Source organism: Mus musculus, chromosome 2, assembly GCF_000001635.26.
Source record: "Mus musculus strain C57BL/6J chromosome 2, GRCm38.p6 C57BL/6J".
Lineage (NCBI taxonomy): Eukaryota > Metazoa > Chordata > Mammalia > Rodentia > Muridae > Mus > Mus musculus.
Window position 1 is genome coordinate 153737795 of NC_000068.7, and position 18606 is coordinate 153756400.

At 44.6% G+C, this 18606-nt stretch overlaps 1 protein-coding gene across 1 annotated transcript in view; it reads left to right on the plus strand.

The window, feature by feature from the left end:
• Positions 1 to 3492: 3492 nt before the first annotated feature.
• Mapre1 (microtubule-associated protein, RP/EB family, member 1) overlaps positions 3493 to 18606 on the plus strand; it is a 32031-nt gene continuing 16917 nt past the window's right edge. The window contains exons 1-3 of the mRNA NM_007896.3: positions 3493 to 3625; positions 8462 to 8585; positions 18137 to 18282. Of these exons, the coding sequence (NP_031922.1) occupies positions 8465 to 8585; positions 18137 to 18282 (267 nt within the window). The 5' untranslated portion in view covers positions 3493 to 3625; positions 8462 to 8464. The remainder of the gene's footprint in view (positions 3626 to 8461; positions 8586 to 18136; positions 18283 to 18606) is intronic.

Consider the following 18606-nt stretch of genomic DNA (forward strand, 5'->3'; position numbering starts at 1 on the left):
AGCCAGGACTATACAGAGAAACCCTGTTTCGAAAAACCAAAAAAACCAAAAAAAAAAACAAAAAAACAAAAAAACCTTTACACAGGACTGTGGTAAAGCACTTGCCATCCATGCATGAGGAACACTGTTTGGATCCTCAGCACCCACCTAAAAAGCCTGGTGGGTAAGCAGCCCATCTGTAACCTCAGTACTTGGGAAGCGGAGATGAGGATCATCAGGGTAAGCTGACTGGCTAGACTAGAGAATTGGTGAGTTCTGGATTCAAGTGTGAGACCCTGTTTCAGTCTACAAGGTGAAGAGTGATAGAGGAAGGTTCTTGGTATCAACCCTGGGCTCTGTACCTGGAGATACGCATGCATGCACACAGGCACACATACAAACAATCAGGCATGAACACACACATACATGTGTATAAAAAAATTAGAGTTGCACAAAAGAAGAAAAACTTTATGCAGATCTATTTTCTCCCAGGGGTGCTGGAGAGGGAATTCAGGGCTGTGTGTGTGTTAGACAAAGACTCTGCTGTTAAGTTATGATCCCAGTCAATACATATCTCATTTAATCTCAAGTCTGAGCAGAGGCAGGGCTTAAACTCAGATCTACTAACTTTGCTACTTAGGATATGTTTCTAATATAAAATAGCATTATCAATGTTATTGCAAAGCATTTACAAATATTTTTGGTAGATTATTGTTATTGATGTTTCATTATAATGTTAATTTTTTAAAATAACACATAGCCTAGGCTGTACATGGAGTTCCTGTCTTCCTGACCCACTAAATTCCAAGATCACAGCACACTCTGCTCTTTCCTCTTGCTTGTATTTTTCGATATCAACCCTTTTATAAGGGTAGTAGCTCATCTTTTGGGACCAGTGTCAACTCTGGGGCGTCTTCCCATGCTGCAAAGCAAAGTCAAGTCTGTTGTAAGATGCTTGGAGTTCTACTTACCATGGAAACTGGCAGTGTGCAGGCTGGGAATGCAGCTGGCAGAGGCCTTGCCTAGCACACCCAAAGCCCTAGGTTTGATTGTCCAGCATCACATAGAATGGGCATGGTAATACACAGCTTTAATCCCAGAACTCAGGAGGGAGAGGCAGGAGGATCAGCAATAAGTCATCCACTGCCACCTTGTCAGATTCTTAGCCATTCCTGAGCTTCAGCAATTAGGACTAGGTCCAGGAATGGCCAGGAGGTAAGCACCTTGCTATACATACACTGGCTTGGCCTAGCCCTCAATCGATCTGTTAGTAAACCAAGTTTCGAGTCACTGATGTGTCTAGTTTGCCTCCTTTGCCAGAGTAGAAATGTTAGGAGGTCATAGGCTATGTCTAGTTTTAGCTCACCATCAAATGCCTAGGGTCTGTCTCTTTGCTTAGAGACAATAAATGCTGGCAGCCAGGCTTGGTGGTACAGGCCTGTAATCCCAGCATTTGAAAAGTAGTAACAGGAGGGTAGGAGTTCAAGGTTATCCTCAGCCACATAGGATGCAGGAGACTGATCTGGGCTATATTAGACCCTATCTCAAAAAGAATTATGAATATATAAATAAGTGGTATTGTGGCAGAGAAAGCATTCTGTGACCTGTGATTCTGGGCAAGTCAGCTGGCTTCTCTGAGCCTGTTTCCTCTGCTGTGAAGTGCTGCAGTTCATCTTTTCTTCCTATATACAAGCACTGAGACACAGTCTGGAGCTAGAACAGGAAATTGCCTCCATGCAAAAGCAGAAGATAAAGGCATTAAAAAGTAAGGAAACATTTGCAGTGCTAAGAATAAACCAGATGACATTGCAGGTGCTCTTACATGGTGACTTAGTTTTTCATTAAGGTGCTGTGCTGGGCAGTTTTATAACACCTTGACACACGCTAATGTCATTTGAGAGGAGGGAATCTCAATTAAGAAAATGCCTCCCTAAGATGAGCCCTTAGGCAAGCTGGTAAAGTGTTTTCTTAGTCATTGATGGGGGAATCTCATCAGCCCACTGTGGGTTAGGACACCTCTGTGCTGGTGTGGTCTAGGGTTGTGTACTGGCTAGTTTTGTGTCAACTTGACACAGCTGGAGTTATCATAGAGAAAGGAGCATCAGTTGGGGAAAGGCCTCCAGGAGATCCAGCCGCAAGTCATTTTCTCAATTAGTGATCAAGTGGGGAGGGCCCCTTGTGGGTGGGACCATCTCTGGGCTGGTATTCTTGGGTTCTATAAGAGAGCAGGCTGAGCAAGCCAGGGGAACTAAGCCAGTAAAGAACATCCTTCCATGTCCTCTGCATCAGCTCCTGCTTCCTGACCTGTTTGAGTTCCAGTCTTGACTTCCTTTGGTGATGAACAGCAATGTGGGAGAGTAAGCTGAATAAATCCTTTCCTCCCCAAGTGCTTCTTGGTCATGATGTTTGTGCAGGAATAGAAACCCTGACTAAGACAGGTTGTATAAGAAAGCAGGCTGAGCAAGCCATGAGGAGTAAGCTAGTAACCGACATCCCTCCATGGCTTCTGCATCCACTCCTGGCTCTAGGTTCCTGCCCTGTTTTCCTTCAGTGATGAACAGAGATAATATGGAAGAGTAAGCTAAATAAGCACTCTCCTCTCCAAGTTGCTTTGGTCATGTTTCATTACAGGAATTGTAACACTAACTAAAACAGGCGCCAAATCTTTTTTTTTTTTTTTAAATTTAAAGGCAAACAATAACTGTGTAGCTCTCTGGCTGGCCTTGATCTCAGAGATTCTCTTGTCTCTACCTACTGAGTCCTGGGATTAAACGTTCATACCACCACAGTTATTTGTGGGCATATTTGCGTGTGTGTAGGCATGCGAGTGGCACTGCCCATGTGTGTTAGTCAGAGGACAACTTGCAGGACTCGCGTCTCACCTTCTATCAGTGGGTCCTGGGGTTTGAACTCATGTTGTCAGGTTTGGGGGCATGCACCTGCTAAAGCATTTCGATGGCCATTTTTTCTTTGTTGAGACCAGATCTCGCTGTGTAGCTCTGGCTAGCTTGCTACTGTAGACCAGGCTGGCCTTGAATTTACAGTGATTCTCTTTCCTGTCCAAGTGTACACGAGTGGCCTAGCACTCCCAGTTTTTTCTTTCTGAGACAGGGTCTCGTGTACCTCAGGCTGAACTCCCAGAGAGAGGGTCTGGGATGATGACAAAACGATTTGCTGGCAAGATAGGTGTGTTCCACCACAGCTGCCATCTGTGGTGTTGGGGACTGAAACCAGGGATTCATGTATGCTAGGCGAGCTAACCTTCCTCCCGAGCCTATTCATTAATCCATCTTGGTCAAACGAATTTTCTTCTGGGCTACAGCAAACCAGAATGTGCAACTGGACTCCGCCTCCTCAGAGGACTCACACGTCATTGGTCGCAACTGACCACGTGCCCAACAGGCTTGCTCCCCGCCCCCGGGCATGCCAGCTGTCGATCAAGCATTCGGCCCCGCCTCCGGCTCGCAGGCCAGTCCGTCTCTATAAAAGGCCGGGCGGGAGATGACGAGCCCCTGCGTCGGCGCGTCACGGCGGGGTGCGTGTGAGGTCATCGCGCGCGGGCGGGCGGGGTCCGACGGTTTGAACGAGACGAAGACGGAACCGGAGCCGGGCGCGCGGACGGCGGACGCGGGTCCTGAGAAAGCCGGTGAGGCGGCTGGCGGGCCCGGGCGGCGGCAGCAGTCGGGAATTCACGGGAGGCGGCTCCTCGTGAGCAGTGCGGAGCCGCGCGGGCAGTGGGGGGGAAGGGCGGGGCCGCGATCCGGTGCGCGGCCTGGGCCGGGGGCGCGCGCTCCGTTGTCCCGGGGGCGGGGCGTGGGCCGGAAGTGGGGGCTGCCTAGTGGTGACCGGCGAAGTCCTGACTTTGCGGCTGGGCCTGGAGGGTGTGTGCCCACGGGCGCGCGCGCGCGCGCGCGAGGGGCGCGGTGGGGACCCTGGGTGTAGGAGGCGTCGTTGCATAATGGGTGGGAGTTGGTCCGCGGAGTTGGCCGCAGAGTGCGACCTTAGGCAGGCGCTTCAGCCTCCCCGTGCCTCAGTTTCCTCCTCCGTAAAATGGAGACAGTAGAATTAAGCACAGAAAGGTTTCAGCTCGGTGCCTGGCAGAAGTCAGGCGGTCCGCGGGTGGTGGTTGAGTGCCTAGTAAATGCTAGGCCCCGGTCTCATCAGGGAGTAGACAGGCAAAGACATGCTTTCTAGGAGTCTGCTTTGTGGGTAGAGAGCCAGGAAGCAAGAAAATGAATACATGGCCAAGATAATTTCTGTAATTACTGTAAAAGGGCGATACCAGTACTGCAGGGTATAGCCTGACCTCTGCATCTTGGCGATGAGGATCCGGTGGCCCATTGAGGGAAGTTCAGCTAGGCCTGATGTCTGCCGGTGATGGGATGTCTTGACTAGCATTAATCAAGATAGCTCTTTAATGGGCACTTGTGTATAAGGCATTGTGTTAAGAGCTTGATGTAGCATTGTGTCATTTAATAGTCACATTGCCTTGAAAAGATGCTATCTTTATTCTCTTTCTTTCCCCTCTGTTGTGTTTTGCTCATTTTATTTTCTCTGTGGGGCTGAGAGGTGACTGCAGTTCCCCCACTGTGCTGAGCTGCTCATCATTCTTTTACAGAGGCGAGTCTGAGACTTTGGGTAGGGAAAGGACTTGCCTTACGTTGTCCAGCAAGTAACTCAACTCCAGAGTCATATCCTGTGTGCTACTCCTCCTTCTCCATCTAGAAACTGTTTCATACTTTTGTGGTGTCAAAGTGCCAGGACATAGAAGCTTGGGAGGCGGTGTGCTTTTCTGATACTTACCACAGCTCTGTGAGGAAGGTAGGGTCTTATTCATTTTACAGGTAAGCCATTTCTGAGGAAAGGAGACATGTTTCATACAGGGTCACATAGCTCTTTTTAGTGCCACCTCCCTCTTGCCTTTCCATAGGACTCTGGATGGTACTTGGAGAGGAATAGGGTGTACTTTATCCTACACTGAATTGAAGTGGGTAGGGAGCCAAGTGTGGTGAACATGCCTGTAGTCCTTACACTTGGGAGGTAGATGCAGGAGGATCAAAAATTGAAGGTCATCTAGCTATTGAGCTAGGTCATGAGATAGTGTGTGAAAAGGCTGACTAGAACTAGTTAGGGAGACTCCTGGGAGAGTCACTGAAGGGAGAGAAATACTTGAGTAGACGGAAAGGGGATTTTTCTTGTGGTTGTACCTTGCTTAGCTCAGAGAGCCCTGAAAAGGTGGGGTATGTGTTGAACTCAAGGGTATTGCACTGAGGCTAAGCAGTGGACATTTTTGTTAGTTGTTCTGAGACAGGACCTTATCTTGTACCCTAGGTTGGCCTAGAATGCTCTGTGTCCCACACTTGTCCTGAATTTGGAGTGGTGTCTCTGCCTCAGCTTTTTGAGTGCTATCTAGGTTTATGGGCATGGGCCTTCACTTCTGGCTCAAACATTCTTACCAGAAAGTGAGAAAGAGCTTTGCTGGAGAGGTAGGCTCTGTTTTGACTGCCTGGAAGAGTCAATTAATTGGTTGAGTGAGTGGATGTTTATTGCACATCCACAGGGTGCCTAATCCCATGTATTTAGTGGCCACAGAGCTCGTGGAGCACATGGGACCTGGTATTAATGTACTGCTAATGAAAGAGTTTGAAATTACATGGTGGTGAAGGGCCATTAACCTTTTCTGAGCTGGGGTGTGGTCAGGAGACACATGTGGCTTTACCAGCTGCTTTTATTTTATGATAGCATGAGACACACAATACCCAATGTGTACATATAGACCCAAGCTAGATGGTAAGTGCTCAGTCTGAAATCACATCACTCAGTCTGGATGGCTCTTATTGGTACTTAATAGCATTCTGCACAGAGTATGCATTTTATGTGTTCATCCAGGGTTTTTTAAACAGGAGAGAGATACCTCATGTGATTTGTGATTCAGAAAATTCTTTCTGGCTGCTGTGTAGGAACAGATTGAGATAGACTAATTTGAGTGAGGGCTTGTAGGGGATCTTGAGAGGTGTTGGCAGCAGATATCAGGCACAGTTTTTAGCACTGAAGATAGCATAAAAGAGAGGCAGTCTCTGCCCTGACCTCGTTTGTAACTATGCTTAGGTTTGATATGATGCCAGCTCTGTTTCCTTCCTTACTTCATACAGCTCTCTGTGAGATCCTTTTCAGATGGTTGTGTTTAGAGCTGAGCCACACTGAGTTCAGTAACTTGCCTAAAATCACAGCTAATGGAATGGATTCATGTTCAAGTCCAGGTCCTCCAGTTTTGTCCTGGCCTAAATCTGGTCTCCTAATTCTGGGAGGCTCAGAAATGGAGGAATAGTGTCAGTTTTAGTGTGATAATTATAATCCCAGAGGTTTGAATGAAGTGCTATGGAGACATGAATAATCTACCTATGCACTGAGAAACTAAGTTGTGCTGTTTTGTGTGGTAGTTCTGTCAGCTGATTTTTGGGGAGTGTATAGAGTGTTGAAAGTTAGCTTTCTGAAAAGTTTATGTAGACACCTGTATACTGGCTGGTTTTCTGTGTCAACTTGACACACACTGGAGTTACCACAGAGAAAGGAGCTTCAGTTGGGGAAGTGCCTCCATTAGCCTCTGCATCAGTTCCTGCTTCCTGACCTGCTTGAGTTCCAGTCCTGACTTCCTTTGGTGATGAACAGCAATGTGGATGTGTAAGCTGAATAAAACCCTTTCTTCCCCAAGTGCTTCTTGGTCCTGATGTTTGTGCAGGAATAGAAACCCTGACTAAGACAGCACCTTTTCTTCCCCCATATTCTGAGACAAGCAACATTTACCTAACACTCATTCTGTTCAAGGCCCTGTGTGAAGTGTGAGGTTGTGGGAAGGAGGACGAGGACAGGGATATTGGGCATAAACTGCCCCATGTCTGTAGACCTAGTTACCCCTGCTCTAAGACGAGCACTGGCTTAGGGAACCCAGACTGGAGTTGTGTGACTCAAGGCTCGAAGCAACTCCATGCAGGATAAGAGTGCGGGAAGAGACCCTCGCTTACTAATTACTAGGTAACTAGGAGGGAGTGAAGCTTCCCAAGAGAGCTAAGGGCTGGGGTCTCGTGGTTGTTCTAAATTGCTGTGAATTTTATCCCTTACTCCATTGACAAGTTTGATGTCTCAGGGAATAAGAACAATTCTAAATCTCCCAGTCCCTATAAAATCTATTGTTTGGGCTGGTGAGATGGCTCAGCAGGTAAAGGTGCTTGCCAGCTAACCTTAACAACTGAATTTGATCCCTGGGAGCTACATGATAGGAGAGAATCAACTCCTGAAAGTTTTCTTTTGACCTCCACACACATGCACGCAAAAACACAATAAAATATACAGAGAATGAGGGAATGACTGACCAGGGAGTCAGAGTATGACACCCACATTTCCTTCCTAGTGTTTTAATTGAGACTTGTAGTTGACTATAGTGATTGGTGCATGTAGTCCCAACTACTTCCAAACCTGAGGCAAGAGAATAGCATGAGCCTAGGAGTTTGAGGGAACATGGCAAGATCTGCATCCCCAAATAAAAAGAGATTATTTCAGAAGTTTGACAGAAAGGTAAGGGGCAGCATTTTCTGAGAAACAGGAAAATAAGGCTGAGCAGGCTTGGCAGTAAATATTCAGGGCCTCCTTTTCTTCATCCTTGAAATGAACAGAGTAAAGGAGCCTTAAAGAGGATTGTCAGTTCAGTAACAGTGTCTTCAAAAGACCTCATGCTTGGTTGGTGCTCAGGTACCCTCTAGTTTCTAGGGTGTGCAGCAAAGAACAGTGGGTGCCAAGGACTCTGAGAGGCTGTCGCGTGACCTCACCTATGTACAGTACTAGGCTGTTGAAACCTGTGAAAGTAGGTAGCATTGCTAGGGATTGGCCCAAGGCTTGGTGCATAGGCAAGCATAGCACTCCTGGTTAGCCGTGCCCTCAGCTCTAGGTTTCTATGCTGTTGATGATGACTTGAGATAAGGTCATGCTGTAGCTCATGCTGACCTGGACCTTGAGCCTCCTGCCTCAGCCTCCTGAGTACAGGTATGTTACCACCACACCCACCTTTGTTAAGTTTTCTGTGGTGTTGAAGGTTGAGCCCAGACACCAAACATGTAGAACACATGCTCTGCCCCCAGCCCTTGAGCTAGTTTTTTGAGTAGACCATTGTTTGTGCACTAGCCTCCTTTCATCAAATACATGCTTGATCCCTTCGTGCCTTTTGTGGCTTGTAATTGTGTGTTAGTCTTATCAACATGATGTCTGAGTATTAGACTGACTGGTTTGAGGCAATTTATTGCAGGCCATTTTATGCATGGAACTGCAGCTTATGACTGGAATCCTAGTATCTGGTTTCACCCCTTAGGGAATAAGGCTGTGCTTAAAATTGAACATTTGTACAGGTTTGTTCTTGGTGACTGTGGGAACTGCTTGCCCTCACTTCATGCTCACTGTAACAGGAGCCTTCTCTCTTTATTACGTGTTGTAGAAGATGGCAGTGAATGTGTACTCTACGTCAGTCACCAGTGATAACCTAAGTCGACATGACATGCTGGCTTGGATCAATGAATCTCTGCAGTTGAATCTGACAAAGATAGAACAGTTGTGTTCAGGTAAGCACCCCCCCTCCTACTGCCCCCTTTAATATTTTTTAAGACATGTTTTTCCTATATAGCCATGGCTGTTCTGGGGTTTACTCTATAGACCAGGCAGGCAGGTCTTCAACTCAGAGATCCACTTGCTTCTGCCTCCTAGGTGCTGAGATTAAAGGTGTGGGCTACCATGTTTGGTTCAGGAGACCACTTTTTAAAAGTACATGTGGCTTGAGGGTTTGCGTAGGCCTCTATATGGAGCCACCGCAAAGAGATTATAGATTTTTTTTTTCTTTCAGCTTTACCCATGCTGAGTGCTGGGATGTGTGGCTTAGTTGATAGGGTACTTACCTAGCATTCACAGAGCACTGGGTTTGATTCCCAAGGCCGCATGAACCTAGATGTGGAAGCCACCGCAGGTGATCAGATGGTCAAGGTTTTGCTTTGGCTGCTTAGTGAGTTTGAGGCCAGTCTGGGGCACATGGTGCTCTGTTTCAAAAGTAAATAAATGAATACAGTTTTTAGAAGAACATGCTTCTAGCCTGCATGCCCACTGCCTTTTGCCGAGGCTACATCTATCCCTGGCTCAGCTCACTCAGAGCTCATGTGGCCACAGAACTGTAATGGTGTTCTTATGTTAATTTACTTTTTTTTTTGTTGCCTGAGATTGAGTGCTGAGCCTCACATATGCTAGCTAGTGCTTTATCACTGAACAGTGTACCCAGCCAGCTGTTTTTATATTAATGCATCAGGTATGGTTTTTATTCCCAAGAAGAAAAAGACTGAGTCAAGTATCTGGGGCCAGTTTCATCAAAGTTACCATTTCCCAGAGATGCAATGAGTGAAAACAAGAGCAAAACCTGTTTCTGTGTGAGAATTGGACTACATGTAGGCAAGTGGTGGGAGGGAGGGGTTCTAGGAGTCCTATCACTCAGAGCATCATTGTCGGGAATTTTCTTTTGTTACTGTCTGTATGTATATATTATTCGTTCCAGCTTTTCATGAGCTATTCTTCAGTGTCAGTAACTTAGAAGTGATTATTTTGAAGAGCGTTCTCCCTCCCTCCCTCTCCCTCTCCCTCTCCCTCTCCCTCTCCCTCTCCCTCTCCCTCTCCCTCTCTATATATATACATATATATATATATATATGCTATATAAGAGCGTATTTTTGCTATATGCTCTTTCCATGTTTTTACTATAGTTATTTGTTCTTATACTCACTTTTGGCCGTTGATTTTTTTTTTTTTAATTTTCTTATTTATTTATTTATTAAAGATGTATTTATTGTTATACATAAGTACACTGTAGCTGTCTTCAGACACCAGAAGAGGGCGTCAGATCTCATTACGGGTGGTTGTGAACCACCATGTGGTTGCTGGGACTTGAACTCAGGACCTTTGGAAGAGTAGTCAGTGCTCTTACCCGCTGAGCTATCTTGCCAGCCCTCCATTTTATTTTTATTATGGCATGGTTAAGTACCCTTTAATATTAACCTTTTTTTCCTGCTATTTATTTATGTAAAACAGGACCTCATTCTGGAGCCCACAGGCCTGGAACTCACTCCATGTAGCCTAGGCTGTCCTCAAACCCTTGGTGGTCCTCCTGCTTGGTTCTCTCGAGTGCAGGGACAAGCCTATGCTACTGCTCTCAGCTTCATAGATCACCCATTTCCTCAGTGATTTCTGGAAGTAGGACACTGGAGCAAATGAAATGGACTTTATGCTCTTAGTAATTACTATTTACCATGAATGTGCTTATCTTTGGTTTATTACTTTTTGTGTGATGGGTTTTTGTTCATATGTATGTCTGTGTACCATGTGCATGCAGTGCCTTGGAAGCCAGTAGAGATTAAGTCAGGTCTTAGGTTGTTCAGGCTAGCTTCAAACTTGATTATGTATGAATGTGACCTTGAATTTTCCTGTCCTCACCCCAGGGCTGGGACACACACCCAGTGGTAATTTTTTATTTATTGACTTAAAGAGTTCTCCTAACTTTACATACTTAAAGAGCATGCCAGGGTGTGTGTGTGTGTGTGTGTGTGTGTGTGTGTGTGTGTCTGTGTGTGTGTGTGTGTGTGTGAGAGAGAGAGAGAGAGAGAGAGAGAGAGAGAGAAGGGGGGAGGTATTCATTGGAGAGTGTGGGTATGAATGTCTTTGTACTTGCATGTGGAGGCCGTCAGTGTCTTGTCTGTTGCTCTTCCCCTTTGAGTTGCCTTGAGACAGGGTCTGACACTGAAGTGGAAGTGGAAACTTGTTGTTTTGACTAGGCTTTCAGTCTCTGGTAGGCTGACTGGTGAGGTCTTGAGATCTGCCGGTCTGTCCTCCTAATGTCGGGGTTTAGGCATGCACATCGTGCCTGTTTGTTAACATGGGTGCTGGGGAGTCAGAGTTGAATATATTCCGTGTGCTTGTAGGAGCAAGTGTTCTCACCCACTGGGCCATTTCCCCAGCTTTGCATGTCACAGCTGTTAAAACTGGATCTGCCACAGTAACACATGAGTTCAAGAATATGAAGACACATACATGTGCATACGCGCACGCATGTGTGCACGTGCACACACACACCAGAGCTGAGTGTGTGGCACATGTTTTTAATCTTAGCATTTGGGAGGCAGAGGCAGGCAGAGCTCTGGGTTTGAGGCCAGCCTGGTCTACATAGCCTACATAGCAAACACCAGGTCATCCAAGGCTACATAGTGAAACCCTCTCTCAAAAAAACAAAAAACAAGGGGCTGGAGAGATAGCTCAGCAGTTAGGAGTACTATCTGCTCTTCCAGAGGTCCTGAGTTCAGTTTCCAGCAACCACATGGTAGGTCACAACCATCTGTAATGGGATCTGATGCCCTTTTCTGGTGTGTCTGAAGAGAGTGACAGTGTACTCACATAAAATAAATAAATCTTATTTAAAAACCAAAACCAGATCAACCAACCAAATAAACAAAACCCCCTCACTGTTGGGGGGAGGGGGGGATAGAGGGAGGATTGGGTATTTTCCTCCAACTACTGAAGTTCTCCTCTTGTGGGTGTGGATGGAGTTCTGGTTAAAGAAAGCATGGCTGACATGCCCAAGTCTCTGGCTTCAGTCCTCACTGGGGAAAGGTATCAGTTAGGACCCAGAATCAGAATCCTGCTTCTTTTAGTAAGTAACTTTTGTTTTGTATTACTTAGAGGTTAAACACAGGAGTTAACAAATACTATACAAATGCACAGCCATGAGCCCCGGCCCTTTCTAAATTAAGTTTTGAGACTATGTCTTCCTAAATTTCTCAGTCTGGCTCTAACTCACCCTGGAGCCTATAATTTATGATTCTTCTATCTGAGTTCCTAAGAAGCTGGGATTGCAGATACCCTGTACCAGCAGACTCGGGTCTGTAAGTGTTCTCCTCAAACACCTCCCTTTAGTTCTCTGAGTGTCTCCAAGAGGAAGGCACACCTCCAATTTCAAATGGGGAAGATGGATGGCTTAGAGAATTTGAATAATGAATTGAGCAGATAGAACCAAGAACACAATAGGGATTTGAGCCTTTTTCCAAATGAAGAACTCACATTCTTCAATCCCCACACCCTATTTCTACAGATTTTTTCCTTAACTGGCTGGTGCCTACCATTTGGGTTGATCTAAAGAGGCTGCTGATCCTTAGCTGCTTCCTGAGGGGTTTGGCTTTTGGACTTCCTCCCCCCCCCCCTTTTTTTTTTTGTGGGTGGAGGGGCTCCTAGTCTTTGTCTTGGTTTCATTTCTTTGCCTTATTTGCTGTGTGAGGTCCAATCTGTTTTCCTGTTTTCCAGAGGAAGGCAATACGTGAGGCATACAGTGATTAGTGGGTCCCAAGAGTGGCTTTTATTAATCTTATTTTGTTATAGAATAGGCTGCCTTAGATTTGTGCTGCTGTCCTCTGTCTCCTGTTAATTTTCTCAGCTTTTTATTGCTGTGCCACCATTTTTTGAAGTCTTTTAAAGCACTTGTTTGCCCGTGATCTCTGAGTAATGTGGGAGTGAGGTCATCTTCATTTTCATTGGAGACTGCTTTCTCACCAGCAATTTTTTTCCTAAAATTTATTTCTGTCTTTAAATACAGTCCAAAACATTTCTCACTTAATTAGAAGATGCTTCTCTTCCTGTGTAGATAAGTTGTGCATGTTCCAGTCTGGCCCCAGGCTTTTCTTATTTAGGCAGTGAGCTGTCATAGACACGTCATGGCATGAAGAGGCCTTTAGTCTGCTCTGAGCCATGTGATTTTGGATGAATTCCTTGATGGTCTTCTAGTACTGTTTCCTCAGCTGTGAACTTGGGCAGTAGTCTTGGCTGACCAGCTTGGCTGTTGTCAGGATCCCTTAATAATAGTGTTGGTTGTGTGTTAGACTCTGGAAGTGAGAAAATAGCTCTTCGTTTTAAAGATGAGGAGTTTGCCCATGGGACATAGCTTAGACATTGCAGAGCCTGGGTTTGAACCTAGTATTTGTGTGTGTGTCATGTGTGCACAGATGACTAAGTAGGCTAGGAGGATACTTGAATCCCCTGGAGCCAGAGTTAGAGGTGCTTGTGAGCTGTCTGGTGGGTGCTGGGAAATGAATCCTCCCAAAGAGCAGCCAGTGCTCCTAAGTACTGAACCCCCACGTGACCAATTTATTTTATTTTATTTTATTTTATTTTGAGACAAAGTGTTACCCTGTAATAAAGGATAGCTGGCGTCTTAGCTTGTGGTATTCTCCTGCCTCTGCTTTTCATGTCTTTGGATTATCTGTATATCATTACACATATGAAATTAATTACATGTGGCATGTGTTGCATTTTTAAAGAAGCATTTGGAAGAGAATTGAAGAAATATAATTGTATATAATTAATTATAATACTATTTACCATAAACTCCGTAAAGTATTTGCTTTTTCTGGCTCCTGCCACTATTCTTAGCCCAGATAAGGTATTTTTCCTTAGTAGAAAGTGGTGAGTGAAAGACATGAGTGATGTGTTAGTAAACTTGTGTTCAGTGCCATGTGCTCTTGAAAGCCGAGTGGGATGGCACTGGGAGCGGGTAGGTTCTGTCATTGTATTCACATTGCTGTTTTGAAAGCAGCTCTCACTCGTAGCTTCAAACCACACAGGATAAGCTGCAGCCTGGAGTCAGGGAAGGGGAGGCTTACAGCGCTGTGTGTGTCTAAAACCTTCAGTACTGGGTCTGAGTCTTCTTTATCAGATCAAAAAGATCAGAAATTTCACAATGCACAGTCTTTTTTTGGGTGGGGGGTGTTCGAGACAGGGTTTCTCTGTGTAGCCCTGGCTGTCCTGGAACTCACTCTGTAGACCAGGCTGGCCTCGAACTCAGAAATCCGCCTGCCTCTGCCTCCCAAGTGCTGGGACTAAAGGTGTGCGCCACCAAACCGGCCTTAATTTCTTTTCTTGGTTGTATAGTTTGTTTCTAGTTTCTTGCCTCTCAGAATGTTAAAGTGAGTAACATACAAGAAAAAGCAAGTTATACAATTCTGTTTATTGTTTTAAAATCAAAATAGTATTTTTCCTTGTTAAAAGTATTTTCAGCTTACATTTTAAGGTCTGCATTAATGACACCCCCCCTGCCCTTTCGCAGATTTTATTTATATCTAAGAATATCAAGTTGCATGTGCTCTTTGAAGCCTTTATCACTTTTTTTTTTTTTTGGTTTTTTGAGACAGGGTTTCTCTGTATAGTCCTGGTTGTCCTGGAACTCACTTTGTAGACCAGGCTGGCCTCGAACTCAGAAATCCGCCTGCCTCTGCCTCCCGAGTGCTGGGATTAAAGGCGTGCGCCACCACGCCCGGCTCTGTATCACTTTTTTTTTTCCTTTTTCCAATTTTTTATTAGGTATTTTCTTCATTTACATTTCAAATGCTATCTGGAAAGTCCCCTATTCCCCCCCACCCCCACTCCCCTACCTACCCACTCCCACTTCTTGGCCCTGGTGTTCCCCTGTACTGGGGCATATAAAGTTTGCAAGACCAAGGGGCCTCTCTTCCCAGTGATGGCTGACTAGGCCATCTTCTGCTACATAAGCAGCTAGAGACACAAGCTCTGGGGGTACTGGTTAGTTCATATTGTTGTTCCACCTATAGGGTTGCAGACCCCTTCAGCTATTTGGATACTTTCTCTAGCTCCTCCATTAGGGGCCCTGTGTTCCATCCAGTAGCTGACTGTGATCCACTTCTGTGTTTGCCAGGCACTGGCATAGCCTCACAAGAGACAGCTATATCAGGGTCCTTTCAGCAAAATCTTGCTGGCATGTGCAATAGTGTCTGCGTTTGGTGGCTGATTACGGGATGGATCCCCACCTGTATCACTTTTAGTAGTCATGTGTGTTTTGTGCATGTTAATATTAAAGCACTGGAGTTACTTATTTTGTGTGTGATGTATGGTGTGAGGACTCTAGTGTGCCATGGTATGTATGCATGTGGAGGACAGCGGGCAGGTCCTGAGTTGGTTCTCTTCTCTCTTTTCTGCCACTCTATGTACTCCAGGCTTGCTGGGCCCTCAGCTTCTAGGTGATGCCCTATGACCCTTTCCTGTTTGCTTTAGGAATGAGAGGATTACAGATTACATTGTATCTGGCCTTTTCTGGGTTCTGGCTGGCCTTGAACTCATGATCTGCCTTTTTTAGCTTCTGGGATTACAGATGTGTATCATAGTATAAGGGAATATTGGCTATGATTTTCATTATATTTTGCAAAAGTGCTCTGAACTGAACCAGGTTGAACATCAGTGCACTTGAAATTAGTGCCCTGGCATTGTATTTTGTGGTCTCTGTTTTCGAGCAGAGCCTTAGAGTGGAGCTGTGACAGCCAGTGGATACGCTGATACTGTGCCTCAGTTTCCTCTCATCAATCCACGCTGTCAAGACACAGCCTGAGTGGACTCTTATTTGCTGAAGGCTGATGGGCCACTGAAACAAGGTCTTCCTCAGTTGTCTTGAAGCTGTGCTTAAGTTGTCAACCTTTGCCCTAGTTACTGCTACTTTGTTGTTCAGGCAGAGACTAGAAAGGATTCCCCCCTTTTAACTTTTTCCCTCCTATCTGAGATATTTATGAAAAGGACAGGACTGGGCATGGTGGTACAAATCTGTAATCTCAGCATTTGAGAGTTGCAAAACGGAGGATTTATTGAGAGTTTCAGACCAACTTGGGCTACAAAGCAAGGCCCTGTCTCTAATCAACCAACCAACCAACCAAAAAGCCAACTAACCAACCAACCAACCAACTAACCAACCAACCAAAAACCCTTGGGAAGCTTTCTACTGCTGCAGTCTATCACTACCTCTTTTAATGGGACTGTCTTAGTGTTTTTTGTTTTTTTTGTTTTTTGTTTTTTTTTTTTCTGTGAACAGACACCATGACCAAGAGAACTCTTACAAGGACTCTTAGTTGGGGCTGGCTTACAGGTTCAGAGGTTCAGTCCATTATCATCAAGGTGGGAGCATGGCAGCATCCAGGCAGACATGGTACAGGTGGAACTGAGTTCTGCATCTTCATCTGAGGACCACTAGCAGAATACTGGCCTCCAGATAGCTAGGAGTGACTCACCTACTCAACAAAGCCACACCTCCTAATAGTGCCACTCCCTGAACCAAGCACATACAAACCATCACAGGGACCTTATTAATTAATTAATTAAAAATTTTTTTATATAGACATACACTGATTGGGTGGGTCAGTGAGAGTGTAGTTATGTGGAATACTGCTCTTCTAGAAAATATTGCTTTTCTCAACTGTGTGGTAGCCTATAGGCTTCTAATGTGGTAAACAGTCACACATGGGAATCAGGAGCTCAGTGTAATGCTATGGTTCGTCTTTAGCCTCTGTGGTATTTACTTACTGAGCCACATATTTTGGGCCTTGCTTTTAATCTTTTTCTTTGTGTTGGGACTTGAACTCAGATCCTTGCAGCTCTATCACTGAGCTACATCCCCAGCTCCCATGTTTAGTTTTTAAAAGTTGTAATATTTCTGAGGACTCTGAATTCTAAAATAAAAACAGATGATTCTTTGAGTAGATTTACTGAGAGACAGGTAGTTTCTGATGCTAAGTGGTTTGTTGGTTAGTATATTTGTTTACTATTTAACTCTAAGAAAAATTAATACTGTGCTGGGTGTGGTGGTGCATGTCTTTAATCCCTGAATTTAAGAGTCAGGAGTGGGTATATCTTTGTGAGTTCAAGGCCAGCCTGATCTACATTGCTAGACTTTGTCTCAAAACAAAACAAAACAAAACAAAACAAAAACTGTATGTGTTTGATGGATGTCTGTGGTCATGCATGTGCCACAATGGAGAGGAGTATATATGTTTGTGAAGACTTAGAAAATGTGTTGTTGACTCTTTTTTTCGTTTTATTGTTCTGAGCATTTTTCTTTCTAGTATTTATGACAGTTTCTAACAAGCGTTAGACTTTCATAGTAATCTTCACTTTCCGCCTGTTTTCCAAATTGAAAGTATGTTGCAGAATTTGTCAGATAAAACCAGCTTTGACTTTGACTCTAGAGATTGAGGCAATGGGATTGTTATGAGTTCATGGCCAGCCTAGGCTCTGTAGTAAGTTTCCAGGCCAGCTAGATTTACATAGCAAGATCCTATTTTTAAAACCAAACATAAGACTCTATTTTGTTAATATATTTAAAAATTATTTATTATTTATGTGTATGAGTGTTTCACTTGCATGTATGTCTGTGCAGCACATATGTGCCAGGTACCGGTGGTGTCAGAAAAGGACATTGGATCCCTTGGAAACTGATGTTATAGACAAGTGCAAGGTGCTCTGTGAGTGCTGGGAATCAAATCTAGGTCCTCTGCAGGACCTAGTGCTCTTAACTGCTAAGCCAGCTTTCTAGCCCTTTGTTAGTAGATTTTTAAAATTTTATTTTGTATTCATATAAACTTTTCCAAAAAAATATTTATTTCTATTACTTGAAGTTGTGCGTGTATGTGTGCATGTGTGCTGTTGCTCACAGAAGTGTAGATTTCTCTGGAGCTGCAATGGCAGATGGTGAAGAGCCACCTGACATGGATATTAGAAACTAAATTGGGGTCCACTGCAAGAGTTCTTAACTACTGAGCTGCCTCTGTGACCCCAGCCTTTGGCTGTCTATGGTTTTCTGTACAGACTTTACAGCTGTGTGCCAGGTCTGGGAATGTGGAATACTTGCCTAGTATACAGAAGCCCGGGGTTTTATCCTGAGTTCCACACATATAATGGGATCTGTTGTTTCCAGCTTAAAAATCTCAGCCCTCAGGGAGTAGAGGAAGGAGGATCAAAAATTCCAGGTTATTCTCAGCTCCATTGAATTTGACCGTAGCCTAGGTGACACGAAACCTGTCTTTAATAAAATTATATTTGGGTTAAGTAAATGTAGATGACCATGTTTTTTCACTAGTAGCATTTAGAGTGTGTCATATTGGTATATGCCTTTAATCCCAGCACTCAGACAGAGGCAGGCCAGCCTGGAAGACATAGCAACTTCTAGGCTAGCCAGGGCTGTATAGTGAGATTCTGTCTTGGGGACAAAGTGGTACTCAGTGACCCAGAGTTTATTAATGTTTTTGTGTTATTGTTGATTCAGGGGCTGCATATTGTCAGTTTATGGACATGCTCTTCCCTGGATCCATTGCCTTGAAGAAAGTGAAATTCCAAGCTAAGCTAGAACATGAATATATCCAGAACTTCAAAATACTACAAGCAGGCTTCAAGAGGATGGGCGTTGACAAAGTAAGTAAACTTTATTCGTTTGTTTAGGTTACTTTCGTATATTTAAAATTTTTAACTTAATCTTTAGTTTTGTTTTACAAAGAGGTGTGTGTGTGTGTGTGTGTGTGTATGTATGTGTATACATGCATGTATGTATATCCATCCGTGCACATGGAAGTGCATTTGTAGATCTGCAGACAACTGGGAAATCAGGTCTTTAGGTTTGGCAGCATGTATCTTTACCCACTGAGTCATCTCTCTGCCCTCCTCCCTTTTTTTAATAGTCTTTTTGAGACAAGTCTTTCTGTATAGTCCTGACTGTGCTGGAACTTACAATGTAGGCCA